Genomic DNA, 22167 nt, shown 5'->3' on the forward strand with positions numbered 1-22167 from the left:
GATGTAATTATTTGTGATTAAAGTCTCAGGATATAGAAGTGAACAGAGAATCACGCTTCCCCAGGAGCCGCAGGAAATGATATTTCCGCCTCGGAGGTGATGTTCTGACAGACGCAGATGGCAATGGCTGTTTGGGAATGACACCCCTTCACTTCAATCTCTCAGAACTTTATTAAAATGGACATGTCATACCTTCATGAAATCCCAAAGAAATCTTTTAATAATCAAACCTGAATATGCCTAGTTGTGTGTTTACTGGAAATGTACTTATCCCATCGATTCCAGAGAGCTGATGTACGTTGTATATTTATTTCTTACAGTGGTACTAAACCCAAAAGCAAACATTTATTATATTGCAGCTTATCAGTTCTTAGAAGTGATGGCTGCATTAGTTCTCTTTCAAGCTTTCTTTTATTTTCACCAGGTTATCTGGCCAGCAAGCCTGCTGCTTTTCAACAGAACAAGCTGGAGCTTGGCTTCAATTTGTTAGTGTATCTAAAACTGCTAGTACATCTAACCCCCCCCCACCTTCCAGACTGACAATGCTGCTGTCCTAAGGTACCCCTGTGCTCCTTCATCCAGAGTGGAGGCACTCTAAAGCGGCCCATAAATTATGCAATTTGAAAAATGACAATGAAAAATGACACAGACAGTGTTGATGGAGGAATCTCTCCCACATCGCTATTGTGTTCTGCCGGGGGAACACAATGATTACAGCTGGCGTCTATAGCCACCAGAAGTCAATACATGAAAAAAATCCAACAGACTGCTTCTACTGCAATTGATCAATGGATTGACTTCAGTACAACTGGCCGGCCCATAGATAGATCGATTCTTGGCTGGTTCAGCAGGGACTCAATCCATCTATGGCTGGCTTAATACAGGTGTGTTACTGGTCAGATCAGTAGGGAAAAACAAAGGGAAAATACCGCATTAATTTATGTATTGCTAACATTTTAGAGAACCATTCATGTCATTCACTGACCCAGGGCAGTTTACAATGTAAAGCTGGCATCAGACATTGTACTGATTGTATGAATATATGTGTTCAGTTATATCACACAATTCTGAGTCATCTTTTTGGCCACTATGTCTGATAACTTTGAAAGCCTTTTTCCATGCAATTTTAATACGGGAGGTAGGTTGCCAGGATTTCTTGCTTGCTTGCTTGGCTTGGAACTGGCATACAGAATGTAACAACACATGTACGTAGCCAATATGTATACACATACTAGGGCCAATTTACATAGGAACCAATTAACCTACCATCCTGTCTTTGGAGTGTGGGAGGAAACCAGAGTACCCGAAAGAAACTTACATGAACACAGGGAGAACATGCAATCACCATGCAAATAGTGTTCTGTCCGAATTTGTAACCAAGGACCCATGTGCTGCAAGGCAGAAGTGCTAACAACTATGACACTGTGCAGCTCCAATCCACATAATCTGGCAATATACCTGTACAAGCTTCTTTCATTTTTGCAAGTCACTATGATTTATGGGACTTCCCTAAACTCAATTCCATTTAAAACTAAAATCCATTTAATTAGCATCTAATTAAGCTGGCCATACATAGCTATTAATACAAAAGACTGTACAAGCAGATTGTAACATGTATGGCAGGATTTGAGTCTCTATCCTTGTCATAAATGAGCCTGCTTAGTAAGAATAACATAATGTTTATGGTGTTTAAAGTGATATTAAACATACGCTGTTTAATTTATAGTGTCCCTTATCTTTTTGTATGTGAATAAAGGCTCTAATTATTTAAAACAGAACCAAAACATTTTTTAATAAAAAAAAAAAAAACATACCTTTTTTCCTAATCAATATACAACAGTCACATGACCCAGCTTACACCCAGCCTGTCTGCAGGGAAACAGTGGCAAGAGGAGTTTGTAGTCCTCTGCTGCTGGTCACATGTGCAAAATAAAAAAAAAACCTTTGCGATACAGAGTAAAAATAAACAATTAATATCAATAAACTGTTTTAAATTGTCAAACAAATATATATTTTAAATCAAATCTTTATTTTTTTGGCAAAAACATGGCGTAAGCGGATTTCTGTCAGTATTGGACCCCTCCAGCCTGTGTCTTAGAATAACAGGGAGATGAAGCCTCCATCTATCAAGATGTAATATCCCACCGCTATTGTGTTTAGCTGGTTAGTGGTCATGTAGGAGGAAGTGGGCTGTCATTTGCCACTGTGTATACGCCCACATGCGTGACTATAGACCAGCTGTTATTAACCAGAGTACCCTGGCACCCTGGGGTGCCTTAAGGTTTCTTCAGGGGTGCTTTGGCAAAATGTCTTAAAATTGACCAAATCTTTTGTACAAGCCAGTGGGTGGAATAAGCCTGCCTTTTAATTACACAAAGTCACAGGTTTTCATTGTGCACCATTATGATCTTCTAGCCGCTGGCATCCTGACAACCAATGACCAGGGGCGGACTGACAACTCATGGGGCCCCCAGGCAATAGGGGATCATGGGGCCCCTGTGTCCTTGCCCAAACTCAAAAAAGCCTATGAAAACGGTATCAGGGGCATCTCATGGGGCTCCCTACTGACCCCGGGCCCTCGGGCAGTGCCCCAGTTTCCAAATGGTCAGTCCACCCGTGCCAATGACATCATCAGTTGAAAAGGAGGATGTCAGCTGCCTGCACAGCATCCTAGTTTGACCCCCCGCCACCCCTCTCCATCAGTGCTGGGGTCACATTAGCTCAGTGATGGATAAAACCGAGAAAGAAGAGGAACATTGGAATACTAGTCAGTACCAGTGTGCAGAAGTGTATTTGCTTTGGAAGAATACATAATCTCAAATTTTGGGTGTACTGGATGTGTGGATATTGCTGCGTTATATAAAACTATTAGAATAGTTTTTCACATTTTAGAATGGGGCGCCCTTTTAAAATTGTGAACAGTCTTCAGGCACCCTATTTTAGAATGGGGTGCCTGGGGATGTCCATAATTTTAAAGGGTCCCTTGACCTAAAAAAGGTTGAGAAACACTGCTATAGGGACATGGGCTACTCAGATGTGATAGGGAGGAAATGCTCAGCAAAGAAACTCACTGATGTTAATGGTGTGGGTGTTTGTGTGTGTTGTATGTGTTTGGCTGTGTGTTTATATGTTTCTAACTGCTTACCTGTTATGTTATTTTTGTTTTGTGATTCTTTCTTGTTATATGTATGGGGTTTCTGGCCTGGAATAATTTGTTTGTTTTTTGATCCCCTTACTTTATTTTATTTTTGAGTTTCTATTATTTGTCTTTTTCTTGTTCTGTTATTGTTTGTGTTTTTTAAATGCAAAATAAACACCTTAAAAAAAAAGAAACTTACTGAAAACTAAGCATGTGTACTAGCTGCCAACACTGCTCTGCATACTCCCCAACTGCATTGGAGATATGGACAGAAGGGGAGATAGGGAACAGCAGGATCAACCAGGTTTTTTGTAGAATACACAGATTACAGAAAACACAAATCCCATAGTGATTGAGTATAAACAGCATGTAATGCAACATTTACTGATAGTTTTTAATGATGTGGGTTTAAAGACACTTTAAACTCTGGGGAAAAAAAGAACCTGAAAACTAATATGATAAGAAAAAACTCGAAAGCACCATTTTGAAGCATTCCCAAGTGAAAAAAGCACCAATGATTCCAGCACCCAAATGACAGGCTAGAAAATTCCTATTTCCATAACTACGTCTTACCAGAACCCACCCGAGGCTCTTTTACACAGGCATTGAATTCTGCAGCAGCCTTAATACACATTAACGCACCTCTAGCAATAATGATTGTTTCGGTTGTGTTGCACAGGCATGCATGTTGTGTAAGGCAAAGCTTCTCAAATGCCCTGTGAGATTTTTATTTATTTTTTAATGTGTACAAGGCAAATATGGGAAATGATCACTTTTGACACTTTGCAACACCATAGATGCATTTACAGCGTGCTTGTGGCGTGTTTCAATAGAAGTGAACAGAGGCGGTTGTGAAGTATTGCCGCCTACGGAACCCTGCAGGCGGCGTTCATTTTGCCATGAAGCTAAAAGCTAACTCCATCAGCTCCCTATTCTAAGAATTTTGAGTGGCTTTGATAGACAGTTAGGAAGTGGCAAATATAAAACCCAACCGTCTATTTTCAGTGCCCGTGTGAAAGAGCTATTAGTCCCTTACGTCAGCACCAGGCTCCGTCAGTGTTTACATGGCTGCAGAGTAACTCTCCATAGACTTGAATAGGACCGTACTTCAAGACAAGATGCTAGGAGTACAGCCCTACAGTCTATGGGAAGCTGGTCTGTGCTGAAGAAGATATCAGGTCCAAGGAGGTAAACGTTGGAGATTGTGTTTAATGATCATTTTAAAAAAAATGTTCACAATAATCATTACTTATGATTGATCATTTAAGGCAATCCTGCAAGCTATAGCCATACAGAGAATGTTAAAGTGTATCTAAAGGGCATAACTTTTTTTATTTTTGTGGATAGAATGGAAAGGGATTAGAACCCCTGTCAGTTTTTATTGCTGTCTGTGTACCTCTGGGTCAACTGTGGGTAAAGCATTACAACTTTTTTTTTTTTTTTAATGGTTGAACTGGATAGACTTTTGTTTTTCAGCCAGACTAACTACGTACCCATTTTAGGAGATTCCCCCTCTCTATTTGTCCTGTTTACCATTATCATTGAAAGTGAAAAAGTCCCCAGAAAAGTAATAGAGGGGAAATCTTCCAATGGGGATACTAGTTCTGGTGTCCCCAAGAAATTCTATTAATTTGCAGGGATTTCCTCTCACTTCCTGTTTGGCAATGGGACAGGAAGTGAAGGGAAATCTCCCAAAAGGACACAGCAAAAAAAAAATCTGACAGAGGCTATACCCTCCTTTACGCTTTCCAAAATGAAAAAAAAAATGTTTCCTATAGTTCTACTTTATAGGCTCATTATTCTGTAAATTTACTGCACAATTCAGTGCCAATTATTGCCTCCTCTGAAGAAAAGTGCTTGGTGTTATACTATTTATTCTGACAATACGTTTGAGAATATCATCAGCTTATCAATGGCTACCTATATACAGAAAGGCAAAAAATTTCAGAATTCGCAAAAAATAGTAGGTAAGTGCTCCTAAGAGATGTACATTGTGTCAAGACTGTAAAGCAGGGGTCTCCAAACTTTTTAAACAAAGGACCAACTTTTCTGGGGGGCAGACTGTGGCCAGTGTGTGAGTAGTGCCCAGTTGATGGTGTCAGTGGGATGGCTAGTGACCCATCATTGGGCTTAGCAGGTGGAATAGTGCCCCAATGATGGTGTCCGTGGGAGGAAGAGTGCCCCATCATTGATCTTAGCGGGAGGAAGAGTGCCCCATCACTGATCTTAGCGAGAGGAAGAGTGCCCCATCACTGGTCTTAGCGGGAGGAAGAGTGCCCCATCACTGGTCTTAGCGGGAGGAAGAGTGCCCCATCACTGGTCTTAGCGGGAGGAAGAGTGCCCCATCACTGGTCTTAGCGGGAGGAAGAGTGCCCCATCACTGGTCTTAGCGGGAGGAAGAGTGCCCCATCACTGGTCTTAGCGGGAGGAAGAGTGCCCCATCACTGGTCTTAGCGGGAGGAAGAGTGCCCCATCACTGGTCTTAGCGGGAGGAAGAGTGCCCCATCACTGGTCTTAGCGGGAGGAAGAGTGCCCCATCACTGGTCTTAGCGGGAGGAAGAGTGCCCCATCACTGGTCTTAGCGGGAGGAAGAGTGCCCCATTGATGGTGTCAGTGGGAGGAATAGTGCCCCATCATTGGGATAAGCAGGAGGAATAGTGCGCCATTGATGGTGTCAGTGGGAGGAATAGTGCCCTATTGATGGTGTCAGGGGGAGGAATAGTGCCCTATTGATGGCGTCAGTGGGAGGAATAGTGCCCCATCATTGGGATAAGCAGGAGGAATAGTGCGCCATTGATGGTGTCAGTGGGAGGAAGAGTGTCCCATCATTGGGCTTAGCAGGAGGAATAGTACCTCATCGAAGGTGTCAGTGGGAGGAAGAGTGCCTTAATAACGGTCTCCATAGGAGGAATGCTGCCCCATCATTGGTTTCAGCTGGAGGAATAGTGTCCTAAGGGCCAGACAGAGGCAAGCAAAGGGCTGCATTTGGTCCCCGGGCTGCAGTTTGGAGACCACTGCTGTAAAGGATTTACTTAAAGGAGAACACCAGCCAAGTTAAATGAATAGAGATACTTTCTATAAAGGTTACTCACGGACAGAACTGCATTGTGTGTAATTGCCTGCAAACTATAGAAGCAGAACATTGCCTGAGATGGCCTCGCTTCCTGCTACAGTATAGTGAAGGTGGATTCCAAACCATGTTCTGTAAGTACAGCTCAACAATATTGAATAAAACATGTGCTGTACACAGTGCCGTCTGCTGGCTACAATCAGAATCTGATGCTGGCTGAACAGAAGATGGAAAATTGTCATCGATTACACAGTGCTCATAGCAGAGAGCTAAGCTGCTAAAAGCTGCTAACAGGCCTCTTCTTCTAACCATCTCCTGGAAGTAGTATTGCTTGCAGACAAACTGACCACAAGACACAACCTCAGTATGATCTCAGGAAACCAGCAAGCCTATTTTAATGAAAACCCCAAAAATGTGGTGTCCTCACAACCCCATCACTCATAAAAGTTATTTTCATGAACCAACAGGAGCTCGGCTTTTGTGGTTCATGTGTCAGTCAAGCGCGAGCTATAGAGAGGTCAGTCACGAGCTATAGAGAGGTCAGTCGCAGACCCGGCACATCACCCAATGACTCAATTAGAACGATCCCAGACATCAAATTATTCTGAGTGCAAAGGTCAACTAATTTACATATTAGAAGCTCTCCCAGCTTCAGAAACTTAACTAAATTGGTTATTAGGTAACATTTTATATCTGAAAAACCGAGTCTTAGAAAATTATAGAATATTTTCTCTTTCTGGTTTAATTCTGCAGATAAAACCTTATGTACATAAACTGGTCCAAGCTGGAGCAATGTAACTATGTGATAAAATCATACCTAGAGGTCAGCTTTGAGCAGAATTTCTAGGGTTGAAGCAGAACACACCAAGGGGGCAGATCTATTTTAAATTGGCAGTGATTGATTCATTACCAGTGAATGTGCGGTGAAAGTCACAATTACTGCTTTGTAAGTATGCCCCATAAAATTACTCTGAACAGGCAATACAATTATTGGTCTGTGCCTTCTCTTACAGAGAAGCATCTGGAAATCTTTTAGCTGCTGTCCACAGAAATCTTGAAGAGTGACTGAAGGCGATCATCTCTTCATAGGGGCATGCTTCAAGGGGCTGTCCGTCTTTACCAACAGATTTTTTTTGGTCTTTGCAAATTTTAGTAGATTAAGGCTCTGTCCTCATCTGTGCGTGGTTGGGGTTGCTTTTACTCTAGGTGAGGTTCTGTGACATTCATTCCTAATGGCATTCTATTACCAAAATGCATGGTAACTTATTACCTTAAGCTGTATTTTTTTTTTTTTTAAAGCTGCACTTTTTAGGTGCGATTTTGTGTATTGGGCAGTCCATTCAAATGAATTAGCTGTACAAAAGCAATTTGCAGGAATGTGCGTAAAAACGCATCAACAGATGTGCGCATCCCATCGCAAAGATGTGAACCTAGACTAACTGCATTTTATTTTTATTTTCCCAAGCATTTTGTTTCTGTACTTTCCGCACATAAAGTTTTAGTCCTCATGCACACTGGATGTTTTTACAGCGGCTGTTTTTGGCTTTGACATTTTTTTCTACAGCTAGTAACAGGGGCAGACTGACCATTTGGAAACTCGGGCATGGCCCGAGGGCCTGGGGTCAGTAGGGGGCCCCATGAGATGCCCCTGGTACCTTTTTCATAGGCTTTTTTGAGTTTGGGCAAGGACACAGGGGCCCCATGATCCCCTATTGCCCGGGGGCCCCATGAGTTGCCAGTCCGCCCCTGGCTAGTAAATCGCCCAGCATGTTATCCTATGTGTCCGTGCACACAGACTATAATCAACTTTTTTTGGCAGTGAAAAAAATGCTAAAAACTGCAAATGCGGAAAAACGCGAATGCAAGAATGCTAAAAAAAAAAGCTTAAAACTCATGTTTTTAACGTGACTTTACACAGCTAACGTTACCAGCATTATCAAAACGCCCCGTGTACATGGAGCCTTAGGCCTTGTCTTCTGTAGCAATCAAACTTCTGTTAGAAAGATGAAGAAAGAAAATTATTCTTTGGCGGCACATTGGACATTTTCACTTCAATATTATGCCAAGTGGAGCTCTACAAGAATGATAAAGATCTTCATGTCTCAACTGCCTTAAAGGGAAATACAATTATTATTATTATACAGGATTTATATAGCGCCAACAGTTTGCGCACGCTTTACGATATAAGGGAGACAGTACAATTACAATACATTTCAGTACAGAAGGAATATGAGGGCCTTGCTCGTGGAGCTTACAATCTAAAGGAAGGGGGAGGTGATACAAAAGGTGATAACTGTGGGGGATGATCTGGCGGAGGTGATTCAAGTACAGTTCTTAGGTGGAGGTGGGGCAGGCTTCCCTGAAGAAGTGAGTTTTCAAAGATCGCCTAAAAGGCAGACAGGGTGGGGGCTGACCGGACATGCTATGGTAGAGCGTTCCAGAGGATGGGAGAGGCTCTGGAGAAGTCCTGGTGGCGAGCGTGGGAGGAGGTGATGAAGGAGCTAGAGAGGAAGATCTCATGGGAGGAGCGGAGTGGGAATGGTTTGGGGTCATTTTTGTTAAGTGTATAAGGTTATTAAACACTGCAAGTTAGAATGTGAAGATTATTTTGGTGCCTGCAACTTTTCAACAGTTTGATTTAACCCCTTGCCCGCCAGAGGATTTATCCCCCTTCCTGACCAGGCCATTTTTTGCGTTACGGTGCTGCGCTACTTTAACTGACAATTACATGGTCATGCAACACTGCACCCAAATTAAATTTATGTGCTTTTTTTCCCCCACAAATAGAGCTTTCCTTCAGTGGTATTTGATTACCTGTGCATCTTTTATTTTTTGTGCTATAAACAATTTTGAAAAAAACCCCCAAAACAATATTTTTTACTTTTTGCTAATAAACATGTCCAGTAAAAAAAATTTTAAAAATCAAATTTCGCCATAAATTTAGGCCAAAATATATTCTGTTATGTCTTTGCTGAAAAAAAAATCCCAATACATGTAAATTAATTGGTTTACATGAAAGTTATAGCATTTACAAATGGAGGTATATATACACTTGAGTTTTTTTATTTTTGTAAGTAATAACTGCGGTGGACATTCTGACACTGGGAGAAACTGACTTGGTGTCACTGACATCCCCAGTGACACCAATACAGTGATCAGTGCTAATAAAACGCACTGACTGTACTAATGGCACTGGGCATGAAGGGGTTAACATCTGGGGAGATCAAAGGGTTAACTGTTTGCGGTTTTACACGACGTTCTGGGTTTGTGCTTCACTGTAAGCACACTGCTTTGCATGGCTGTGCACAGCCATGCAAAGCAGTGTGCCAGAGCTGACAGGGAGAACAGCTGTTTTGTTTACTAACAGTTCTCCCCCCCATTGGAGATCCTTGGCAATCACTGGGGCGCCGGCGAGTAATCACTGGCCAGGACCTGGTGATTGGCAGCTGCAAATGGCAGTGCTGGTAGGTCGCGCATGCCGCCTACCTGGAAATGCTAAATAATGTATATATACACATGATATTGCGCACAGCTGCCGGCTGTAGCAGTAGTTCTGTTATGGGGTGGAGCTGAAGCAGTTAAAGTGTAACTTCACTTTTGTTAAGGAAAACAACAAAAACAAACATTCCCCTCTGGGTAATTATGTACATTGTAAGGATTTTAACACACTGTTGCAGATTCCTACCGCACAGAGTTCCCAGCACAACTAGAGAACTGACCACGCTGTGCTCTCCTGCCAAACACGGTCAGTTTTTAATAGGAACGCAGAAGGACTGGCAGGAACACCCGGGATTTCACAAAAAGGAAGCAATACGGAGAGAACAGGATATGTTTATATACAAGTACATGGTACAGCAGGAACATATCAGGAATATGAAATGATAGGTTTACATAATCTTTAAAGTGAGCCCAATGATAGGTGGGATACATGTAGGGAAGCTGTCACTATCAAGAAGTGTGCATAGTGTGAGGGTGGGGGCTCTGCTTGGCAATGCACGCACATATCACAAAACTACAGGTATCTGCTGGCAGAATTTGCCCCTAGCCGTGTACTACGTATGTAACTCTATTATATGTCTTTGCCCTACGTTCACTGTAATGTTCTAACAAAAAGCAAACCAACACAGCAAAAAGGGGAACCGACATGCCGCAGTGCAGTGAAACAATGGCATCATTTTCTAAAAAAAGATAAAATGTGAGTGATTACATTATCACATATGTCACAGTGCAGCTCACATTTGTAAAATCTGTTTTAACAGATCCAGAAACCTGTGATTTCTGTCCTCTATAACCTACTTTGCTTAAAGTGTTATTGAATCCAAAACCAAAAATGTAATGGACTGCAGTTTACCAATCATGAGATGTGGTGGCTGCATTGGTTTTCTTCTTTTTAGGCTTTTCCCCTCTGTTTTCACCTGCTAATCTGGCCAGTAATACACCTCCTGTATTAGAGTGCCCCCACTCTGAAGGAAGGAGCGCAGCACACTGCAGCATTGTAGGTCTGTGGGGGAGAGATGTACTAGCAGATTTAAACACACTACCAAATTGAAGCCAAGCTCCAGCTAGTACTTTATGAGCAGTTACAGCCACAGTTCTTTCCTTTCAGGATAAAGGTTTATACATAAATAAACGCTGATCTTTGTAGGAATCCTTTCCTTTGTTAAATCGTTTTTCTAAACCAATACATTTGCAGGAAAGCGTGTTCTTTGAAAAACAACAGACATACTTAGCTGGATCACCAGATGAAAATATGGGAAAGAAAGCCTAAAAAAAAAACTAATGCAGCCATCACATCTAAGGATTGGTAAGCTGCAATATAATAAATGTTTGCTTTTGGGTTTAAAACTGCTTTGAATAAACTGCTAAGGAGTATGCATGCCCTACACATCATTATAAAACAAACAATGTGGTAAATTGTTTATGACGTATGGTGGCCCATTGTTTTACTTGCATATTTAAGAGGAGATCTTAAAGCGGAGTTCCACTCACACTGTAAAAAGATAAAAGTCAGCAGCTACAAAAACTGTAGCTGCTGACTTTTTAAAAACAGCCACTTACCTGTCCCACAGTGCCTACCGGCTGTCCATTGTTCCAGGCGTTGGCATGTTCAGTGTGGGCACCCGGCTGTGACAGCTTATGGCTTCACAGCCGGTGCCCACTGCGAATGGCCCTGTCATCTTCTGGGACCTGTCACGTGTCCCATAAGACTACGGGGAGGGAAGGTGGATAACTTCCGCTTCTGATCGCCTAGCCCCCCCCCGCTCCCCAAAGGTGCTAATCCTTAATGGAGAGCGGGGGACCAGTCTTTAAAGCGGAACATCCCCTTTTGGTTGGTGCTTAGCTTTAAGTGTTACTAAACCCACAGCAGTAAAATCAGTCTGTATATGCAGTAAAGCATGTTATACTCACTGTGGAACCTAAGGGGGACCCGTTTGCTCTGCCCCTCCTCTTGTTCAAATGTCCAGACTGAACCCGTAGTCACATGCACATGCTCAGTTTGGTGCGTATTGCTAGAGAGGTTTTTCTTTTTCGGAGAGTGCATATGATCAGCACAGGGCCAATCAGCACTGTCCAGACAGAGGTCAGAGGTTTCACATCCTCCTAGAGCAGAAAGGAAACTCCTGCTACATGCTTTAACCAGTGCTCTGCTGAAGTCACAAGACTAGTCTAACTGCTGACGAGAAAAGGTATTTAGCAGTTTATATTTGCCAAAATATTTTGCATTTCCATGTAGTGTGTACTGTGGGAGACCAGATATAGTGAATGCAGGGTCTGGGGAGACCAGATATACTGAATGCAGGGTCCTGGGTTTAGTAAGACTTTAAGCTGCCAGAGAGAATAAATGAGAGTGAAGATTCCACAAATGGTTGGCAGAATAGGCAGTTACAAATATTTTTCTTTTGCAGGGCGTTCCTACTCACTTTCTTTAAGCATATTCAAAGCCTAAAAACTGACTTCTCTTATTTCCTCCATTTTGATCGGCTGAATATACTGTTAAAAGCATTTTGTTATATCTGTACAATAAGTGTGAAAAATACCAGTTGATCCTGCCAGAAATCTTGCGAGAACTTCCACTTTGCTAATAGCATTGTTCTCACCTATCTCTGTGGACTACAAAATACCAACACACTATGTTATGGGGAATAGGAGAGGGGAAGGTGTTCTGTAGTCCTATCTGAGGGTGAAACCGTTACTCCTACAATGAGTAAAGGATATCTAAACTTAAAGGGTGAAACATTCAAAGGATCTCTAACACCCAAAACCAATGAATTACTATGCACGATACGCAACAATTTGTAACTTTCCAGCACAGCTTAGCACTCTTAGTTGCCACTGAAGGCAAAATGAGACAATGAGATGACAGGCAGTGTGTTTCTATGGGATTATTAGACAGCATGTCAGCTGTGTGTTAGAAAATACTGCTCCCTGCAGTGCCACATTCGGTCTAAACACCACCTGTTCTGATAATCTCTTTTACTTAAACCAGTTTATGAAAATTCCTTTTAATTAATGTGTGCGTGTAACAGAAGGCATCCTTATTGTGTGTACAGCATTACGTCTGGTGACACGGGGAAGTCCACACTGGGCAATTTAAAGAACAGTGTGGCTGATTTATAAAGACAGAAGGAAAGACACTGCCTGTGGCAGCCAATGATATTACAGCTGACATTTTTCAGGTTCATTTAAGAGGATCAGACAGACATCCAATTGGTTTCTAGGGAGAGCATAATTTTTTTTGGGCAAGAATCTAATAAAATTGAGCGTGTGGAGTTATGTGACTTTAGAGGCATTACAACTTTGTTGAAACCTTATTTATTATTATTAAATATACTGTTTGTGTGTTAAAAAAATCCTCTAAAATGTATTTAAAAAAAAAATAATGTTCATATGTTAAAAAAAAAAAAAAAAGACATTCAGTTTTCAGCGCATTATGTTTTTGACATGGACATTTATGTAGATAAGTGGTGACTTATTACAATGTATCGCAATAAGGTTCTTGGTAGCCACTATGGCTACCTCCTGAGCTCTGTGTTAGAGAAGAAAAAAATATTAAAAAGCTATAATATATTCTTAGTTTAGCAGAAACCACAATGTCTCCTTTAGACCCAAGTCCAAAGTTCTAACATCCTAACATCTAATCTACTTCAGTTCTGTAAAACTGGGCATAATTCTGATCTGTGAATGGTCCTCACTGTTCGACAGAAGGCAATCCTTAGACTTCTGCCGAAGGGACATGCTAGAAGACTTTTGTCGATCAGCGGCTGCAACACCTGATCAGTGTATTTTGACCTCAACAGAAGCTGCTTTCAGAATACAATGTTCCGGCAGGGGGGGGATTCCTCCATCCACCTTGCTTGTCTACGGCCAGCCTAAATGGCAGATGTATAATTTTACAGCAGCCTTAAAGTGGCGTTCCAGTGAAAAGAAAAGAAAAAATAAAAGTCAGCAGCTACAAAAACTGTAGCTGCTGACTTTGAAAAAATGGATACTTACCTGTCCCTCGATCCCACGGTGTCCCCCTCCCCCCGCAGCCCGTTTCACCGGCTGCCCTGTGTTCCCGGCGCTGGCATTTTCAGTGTGGGCACCCGGCTGTGACAGCTTGCGGATTCACCGACAGGTGTTCACTGCGCATGCGCAAGTAGCGCTGCGCTTTGTGAATGGTCCTGTAGTCGTCTGGGACCTGTCATGTATAGACTACGGGGAGGGAGGTGGGGAGAACAACTTCCGCTTCCGATCGTCTAGGCGATCACAGCGGAAGTGGGAGCGGGTACCTGAAATTTCAGGTACCTGTTCCCCCAAGGTGCCAATCCTAAATGGGGAGCAGGGGACCAGTCCTTACAGCGGAACTTCCCTTTTTGGATGGAGCTCCGCTTTAAAGTGAAATTGTAAGGGCAAAAGGATAGTAACTACCATTGCAGTCTTCCTCGCCCTTGCTTCTAAACTTGGCAAGTTAAAGACCCTGAAGAAGCACAAAGCCAGTGAAGTGTGGGGATAGGATATTTCATGTTACCTACTCACTAGCGCAGGGTTTCTCAACCAGTTTTCCATGGAACTCTAGGGTTCCTTCAGAGATTATAAAGGGTTCCTTGAGCAATAAGCAATTTCTGCCTCTAAAATATATTCCCACTGACACCACTGGTCTTCTTAGCTTATCTATAAGGGGGTAATTCTTCCCAATGACCACATGTGTAAGGAGCATTCTTCCCACTGACCGTCACACCAATGTTTCATAAGATGTAGATATAGTCAAGAGGGGTTCCTTGAGACCAGAAAGTTATTTCAATGGTTCCTCTGTGTTAAAAAGGTTGAGAAAGGCTGCACTAGAGAGTAAAGTAAGGATGAGGATGGCAATCCCATACCTTGCACATGACACTTTTCAACATAAATCATGGACGTATTTCCGCACCCAGCAGAAACAGCTGAAGCGTACAGCTGCCTTTAGTAAATAATGGCTGAACACTAGTTGTATGTGAGTATACTTTATACTTGCACACGAGTGTAAAATGCTGGATGCAGCCTGTGCGTGTGTCCAGGGATTTATGGCCGTGTGGGTGTGTACACAAATGCAGTGTATACCGGCATACAAACATTCATTACTATCCAGCAATGGTGACTCCTAAATTCCAATAATGGCAGGTTTACTTTAAAGGATAAGTGCACTTTACAGCAAAGTGCACTTATCCTTTAAGTGAGATAATGTTTGGAACTGCAGCGCACAGCAAGCTAAACCTGGAACAAGAGAACAAGTTGCCGAACTATTACCGCCTACAGAACAGCAACATCTAGACATCACATTAGCCTAAAGCTTTAACACTACAAGCTCCAATGAACTACAGTAAATGAAGCTTAAAGAGAACCAGTCTCGCTGGAACTGAGCAAGACACTGAATACTCAGCCTTAGTTTATTATACGGCCTTATGTATTGAAAATGTATGTTTGCAGAGTGTGGCCATTCAGCCTGAAATCCAGGGTTCTCACTTCACATACTGTGATATACCCACCAAGAGTTCATAGCATTGTCAAATAACAAAATTTGTAGCCAACAAAGTTGTCTGTGATCTGGTACAATAAACAACACTCAAGAAGCACCCCTAACTCTCAAGCCTAAGAAGATTGTGGATATGGGTGAAGAACATCATGAAGTGCAAGATTAGAAAGTCCTGAAAATTCAATCCAGTTTAAGAATAATTATCACTTTATTAGTGTATGCCACAGTAGATATCCAACCTGTTTCAGGGGACTGTGGCGTCAACCTTCATCAGGACTGTGGTAGTGACCCTACAGAACACCATTATCATATTAGGATACAGAATGCCTTGCCCATGACCAACAGATCTAAGACTACCAAATCTGCAAAGAAGGGGGAGCCTAAATGCCCCAAAATACATTGGCTATGTCTTATGTTATGCACTAATAAAGTGACCATTTTCTTCAATCCACTCTAGTTTTCTTGAGTTTGTATTCATGTATGGTGCTCCTCACATATTGCCACAATCCTCACATGCTTGAAGGAACCCGTTTTGAGGACCATTCATGATCCAAGCGGCCAAAAACCCACTCACCACCGACAGGGTCTAGTGCCGCCTCAGCCATACACTACATCGTTCTCAAGTATAAGACTCAGAGTCAGAAAAAGCAAGTAAAGCAAAATCAGTAGACAAAAAAAAAACATTTCTAATGAGAAACTTTGAACAGATAAAAAAAAAAAAGACTGAATAAGCAATAATAATTCTCCTATAAGTATGACTGATTTGATAAGTTGCTGTCATAATTACTACTTATGAACGTACTACTTCAAGGTTTAAGGGTTAAGTGAACATATATACACATTAGCAGCATGGATTGCAAGACAAGCTGGGACCTCTAGATCCTCAGGGGCTTTTGTGTGGTATTTCCCAACCCTGAGCTCGCCTGCTAGCTTTGTTTTAACAAATCAGTATGTCTGATAGCATTAAACACTGTCACAAACTATATAGCAATCACTAGTACATTCCTTCCCATCCAATATCCCATGCAATACAGGTATTTGACCCTTTTTGACACCAAAAGTCCACTTAACAAGAACATACAATTGTGATAATAAAAAAAAACAAAACAAAGTGAAAAAAAAACAGTCTGTATTCTCCAGCACATATAAATCTCTAACACCACCACTCCATAAAGACACATCAAGAAACATACACATCAGGAGAAAATAAAGTGCAACCAATGCTCCAGTTCGGAGACCCTACCGAAAAATGACAGAAGACTCCTCTCCTCTTCAGTGCTGCTGTCCAGCCACTCTCCATCGCCAGGAGAGAGAAAACTCATGTTTGCAGCTGAAAACTTCGCCACGTGGTGCACAGTCCTATACTCCTGACCTCAGAACAGTCAGGACAGTCCAGCTCTTTAGAACAGATGAAAGAGAGCTATATTGTAATGCAAATCTATGGATCTCACTGCATTCCAACTAGATCAATAGGGCTAGGCCTTGTATAAAAGCTCTGTGATGCAGAAAAGATTGAAGGCACATCAGGGGGTAAATGGGCTTGCGAATGAGGCGAGGCCGCTGATTTTGTTTTTCTTCTTATCCAACCAGAGCACACAAGCGTAAATGAACGGAAATACAGTTTTGTGAACTCAAGGAGTATATTGATAAATGTTCCCATTCATCAAGCTTGAAAATGCTGGGTCAACCAATTCCTTGCAAGTGCTACCAGCTGCCACCAGCAACATCAGCAGCACAATCCTCCCCGTGCAGCCTGTAATGGGCTGGAGCATCCTCCCTAGTAAGGCTCCTTCCCTTCTACACAGGCAGGTTCATCAATCTCTGATTAGGAAGCACTAGATGATCCTTTCCTCCCTCCTTTTTTCTAAGCCTGCTTTCGACCCCCTTGCATCCACTACCTAGCGTGTGACGGCTGCATTGATCGGCAATAATGGAATAAGCAGTTAGGTGCCAAAAGCGACATTATGGGCTATTCCAGGGCTCTCTCATCAGAAGGAAAATAAACTGTACTGGTTGAATGCCCAGCCTGGCTTCCGGTCCTTATGCCCAGTGGGAGTAGTAGGCAGGGGGGTGCTAGTGAAGGAGGATATACACAGTCCTCTGCTCAGCTTGTTCTGCTCAGTGCTGGAGCTAAACAGGGACCTGAAACCTATTTTTGTTGTGTTATAACAGCCCAGCCTCTTTCTTTCCAGATGAGAACACTTCTTAACTTCACAGAGGAGATGACAATGTATGCCTGGCACAGATCCCTGTAATGCAGTAGCAAGTGTTTATAGAGAGCGATACTTGGTTTGAAGACAACAGATTGCTACATTGCTCAGTAAGAATCCATTTAACTTAAAAGTATATATTGCAGCATAAATTATAAAGTACTTCCTTCATAAGCATAACACAGAATGTGCAAGCCCATTGAAAAATCGGTTTATATTGAGAAACAAAATTAACAGTGGGGCACTATTCCTCTCCACGGACACCAACGGGGCACTATTTCTTCCATTGACACCAACGGGGCACCATTTCTTCCACTGACACCAACAATGGGGCACTACTCCTTTCACTGACACCAACAATGGGGCACTACTCCTTTCACTGACACTAACAATGGGGAACTATTCCTCCCACTGATACCTACAGTGGACGACTATTCCTCCCACTGGAACCAACGGGGCACTATTCCTCCCACTGACGCATACCGTAGACGACTATTCCTCACACTGAAACCAACAACAGGGCACTATTCCCCCCACTGACACCTATGGTAGAGGACTATTCCCCCCACTGACATCAAACGATGGAGGACTATTCCCCCCACTGACATCAACGATGGAGGACTATTCCCCCCACTGACATCAACGATGGAGGACTATTCCCCCCACTGACATCAACGATGGAGGACTATTCCCCCCACTGACATCAACGATGGAGGACTATTCCCCCCACTGACATCAACGATGGAGGACTATTCCCCCCACTGACATCAACGATGGAGGACTATTCCCCCCACTGACATCAACGATGGAGGACTATTCCCCCCACTGACATCAACGATGGAGGACTATTCCCCCCACTGACATCAACGATGGAGAACTATTCCCCCCACTGACATCAACGATGGAGGACTATTCCCCCCACTGACATCAACGATGGAGGACTATTGCTCCTAATAACCCCTACAATGGGGACTATTCCTCCCACTGGCATCAACAATGGAGGAATATTCCTCCCACTGACAACAACGATGGGGGACTGTTGCTTCCAATAACACCTACGATTAGGAAATATTACCCCCACTGACACCTATGATGGGGCACTATTCCTTACACTGACACCAACCATGGGGTAACTATTCCTTTCTCTGACACAAACTATGGGGAACTATTCCTCCCACAGACACCAACGATTGGGTACTATTCACCAACACCACTGATGGGGCTTTGTTACTGATGCCAGAACATTCCCTACTCCTACTGGCCACAGTCCAAACCCTCTAAAGTCTGAAGGATAACAAACTGGCCCTTTCTTTAGAAAGTTTGGAGACCCCTGGTCTAGATGACAGTGTAGGGCTTCAAAGGGCATGACATTTAGAGATGGTCTTGTAAAGGATATTGTACTTCAGCAATTAAAAGCACTTCTAGGTAGCATCAAACATACAGCTCTTGGAGGGACACACTGGACTTCGGGCACAAGAAGGCTCACACAAACACAAGTTTAGGAAGCGCACCTTAGTAGTGGGTTTGCCAACACATTCAGGTGGCTGGGGAAGCACTGCAAAAACTCTGTAACCACATGCAATGTATATGGCATGTTCGTCAACCTAAACGGGGTTAAAATAGGTGGTGAGGTGTCACATTGTCTCCACATCTCCTTTCAATTGCCTTTGAAATGCAATCTGAACACTGGTATGGTACAGGAAGGGAAATCTTCCCTTTGGGACACAAATGACAAAAAAAAAAAATTACAGGGTTATAACCTTCCCTTACCCTACCCAAAATGGAAAGAAAAAAAAAAAAGTTTGGCCTTTAGTGATACCTTAATGGGCTATTTGTCTTCTTATATTGGCTTGAGGTCAGCTTTAAATTGACATGTCATTTACAAACAGGCCTATCCACTTCCTGAAGAAAAAAATATTTTTCCAACACAGCAAAAACGCTATAGTGGGAAAAATAATTATTTGATCCACTGCAAACTTTGTAAGTTTGCCCACTTACAAAATAATATATATTTTATATATATTTTATCATAGATGTATTTAATGAGACAGAATATCAACCTAAAATCCAGAAATAACACCTGATACAAATATTATAAATTGAGTTGCAGTTCACCATTAGTAACAAATTACGCTGCTGAGGATTGATATCCTGCAGCGCCCGCAAGGTCTCCCTCCTCAAGGCAGCACATGTACAGCCCTGTCTGAAGTTTACCAATGAACATCTAAATGATTCAGAGAAGGATTGGGAGAAAGTGCTGTGATCAGATGAGATTATAATTTAGCTCTTTGGCAATAACTCGACTCCTTTTGTTTGGAGGAAGAAAAATGATGACTATGACCCTAAGAACACCATCCCTACAGTCAAGAACAAAGGTGGAAACATTGTGCTTTGGGGCTGTTTCTCTGCTAAAAGGTACAGGCTGACTTTGATGGGCCATGTATTGTAAAATCTTGGAAGAGAACCTCCTTCACTAAGCCAGAATATTGCAGATGGGTCTTCCAGCATGACAATGACCCAAAACATACCGCCAAGGCAACAAAGGAGTGGCTCAAGAAGAAGTACATTAAGGTCATGGAGTGGCCTAGCCAGTCTCTAGACCTTAATCCCATAGAAAATTTATGGATGTGGCTGAAACTTCGAGTTGCCAAGTGACAGCCAAGAAAACTTAAGGATTTAGAGAAGATCTGTAAAGAAGAGTGGACCGAAATCCCTCCTGAGATGTGTGCAAACCTGGCAACCAACTTCAAGAAATGTCTTACCACTATGCTTGCCAACAAGGGTTTCTCCACCAAGTACTAAGTCATGTTTTGCTTGGGGATCAAATACGTATTTTACTCACTGAACTGCAACTCAATTTATAATATTTGCATTATGTCTTTTTTCTGCATTTTTGGTTGATATTCTATCGTTATCATTTAAAATACACCTATGATAAAAATTATAGACCCTTCATTTCTTTGTAAGTGGGAAAGCTTACAAAATCTGCAAGGGATCAAATAATTGTTTTCCCTACTGTATAGCCTAAGATTCTGAAAATCCAAAGTCATCATGAATATAGGACACCCTAAACTGAAAATATTAATCAGTACCAGAAGACGTCATGTTATAAAGCTTGCAAATAAGTGAAAAAACAATTAATATCTGTAATTATACGGAAACTATCAATCTTAAAAGTGCAGCCTCAGCGACTATGACAACACCATAACCCCCATACTAGATGGGTGGAATCGTGCCTTTACATTAGGCTTTCATGTTTTCGCAACATAACATCAGTCAAAGCACATTAGCACTTGGCAACACTCTGAGGGATATTGGCAGATAAAGTGTCACTGGCCACAGAAGCTTGTTTGCCTCTTATCAACTGGACCTGCAAGAGAAATGCCATCTTCCACAGGTTAATGTGATTTCATCCTTCTAGAAATCCACACTCGAGGTCTTTAGATTTTTTTTTTTTTAATGTGAACATTCAAGCAGCTCACTTTCTCTTAAAAAAGGCCAAGTCACATTAAAAACTGGACCAGTATGTAACCTGACATTACAATGCCTCTCAAGAAGGAAAGTTGGTTTAGTAAAAGAGCACTGACTATGGCACAGCACGATTTCAAAGTCATATTCAGTGTGAACCCGGGCTTAGCATTCAGGACATGTCGAGAACGTAATGTTTCAAACCGGTAAATCAATGGGTTTAGTTCCGTTTTAAATACTGCAAGGCATCAGACAACAGTAGACATCACTATCATTGTAAACCTGCGAGTACCATAATGGTGCTTAACTGGAAAACTTCAAAACGGACAACCAGCAGAGCCTGCACATCTTTTCTGAAGCAGCTCAGGTTTCCCAAATCTTGAAACACTCTACTATGAAAATTTTACCACTTACAGATAGTGTGGAGAGCTAGCCCTCCCATTCCTATACCATCTAGTTGGCCCATCTGTACGATGGCTGGCTTTACTGGCCAATAGAAAGGTGTGGAAAGGGCTGCGCACTCAAAACACTACCAGGAAGAGTCGAATCTTGCCTATATTGGGGCACTCAAGTGGCGATCTCTCATGTATTTTTAGGTAAGGCTACCTCCCATTACTGCACAGCTGCAGCCCGTTTCCTACAATTATAGTAGAGACAAATTTGCTTCAAAGCAGCCATAAACAGAAGATGAATTTTGTCCATGCCACATGATTCTGGCTGCATCATTTAATAATAATGTCTTTAAATATCAACAGACTAGCCAACCAATCTCAAACGGAATAAAAATCAGTTGTCTGGGATTTTTCAAGAAAATTGTCTGAAAGTGAAGCTGATGTTAGAGAAAGTTTCAAACTTTGTTCTGTTCTGATTCCCAGATACAAAACCAAAAACTTTTGCTTGCCTTTATCTGACCCTTGAGGCATTATTCCTGCCACTGACACCAACAATGGGGCACTGCTCTTTCCACTGACACCAGCAATATGGTATAACTCCTTCCACTGGACAAAGCAATGGGGCATAGCTCCTTCCACGTACATAAAAAATGGAACACTATTCCTCCCACTGACACCACGTATTTCTCCCCCTAAGACCAAAGATGGGGCTTTGCTCCCATTGAGCATAGTCTGGCCCACCAAGGTCTGAAGGGCAACAAGTTTTGAGACCCCAGCAATGAGTACTAAGGATTGTGTACCAAGAAGTAATGTCTGTTTTTGATCGGGTCAAGAAGGTAGTCCACTCACAACACTTCAATAGACGGTCTTTGTATTCTACCTCCTGACTGTTTTCTGAT

General features: G+C 42.2%; 1 protein-coding gene across 6 annotated transcripts in view; it reads right to left on the bottom strand.

Annotated features, from left to right (window-relative positions):
- RASAL2 (RAS protein activator like 2) overlaps nucleotides 1–22167 on the bottom strand; it is a 451415-nt gene that overhangs the window by 121315 nt on the left and 307933 nt on the right. The window contains exon 1 of one of the 6 annotated variants that reach the window (XM_089676320.1): nucleotides 16442–16833. The exons of the other annotated variants lie outside the window; for them this stretch is intronic. Within the exon in view, the coding sequence (XP_089532446.1) occupies nucleotides 16442–16520 (79 nt within the window). The 5' untranslated portion in view covers nucleotides 16521–16833. Of the gene's footprint in view, nucleotides 1–16441; nucleotides 16834–22167 lie in introns of those variants that run through there. 6 annotated transcript variants of the gene reach the window in all.

Source organism: Staurois parvus, unplaced genomic scaffold (genome assembly GCF_062004578.1).
Source record: "Staurois parvus isolate SC_StPar_1 unplaced genomic scaffold, SC_StPar_1.0 ptg000166l, whole genome shotgun sequence".
In the NCBI taxonomy this organism is placed as follows: domain Eukaryota; kingdom Metazoa; phylum Chordata; class Amphibia; order Anura; family Ranidae; genus Staurois; species Staurois parvus.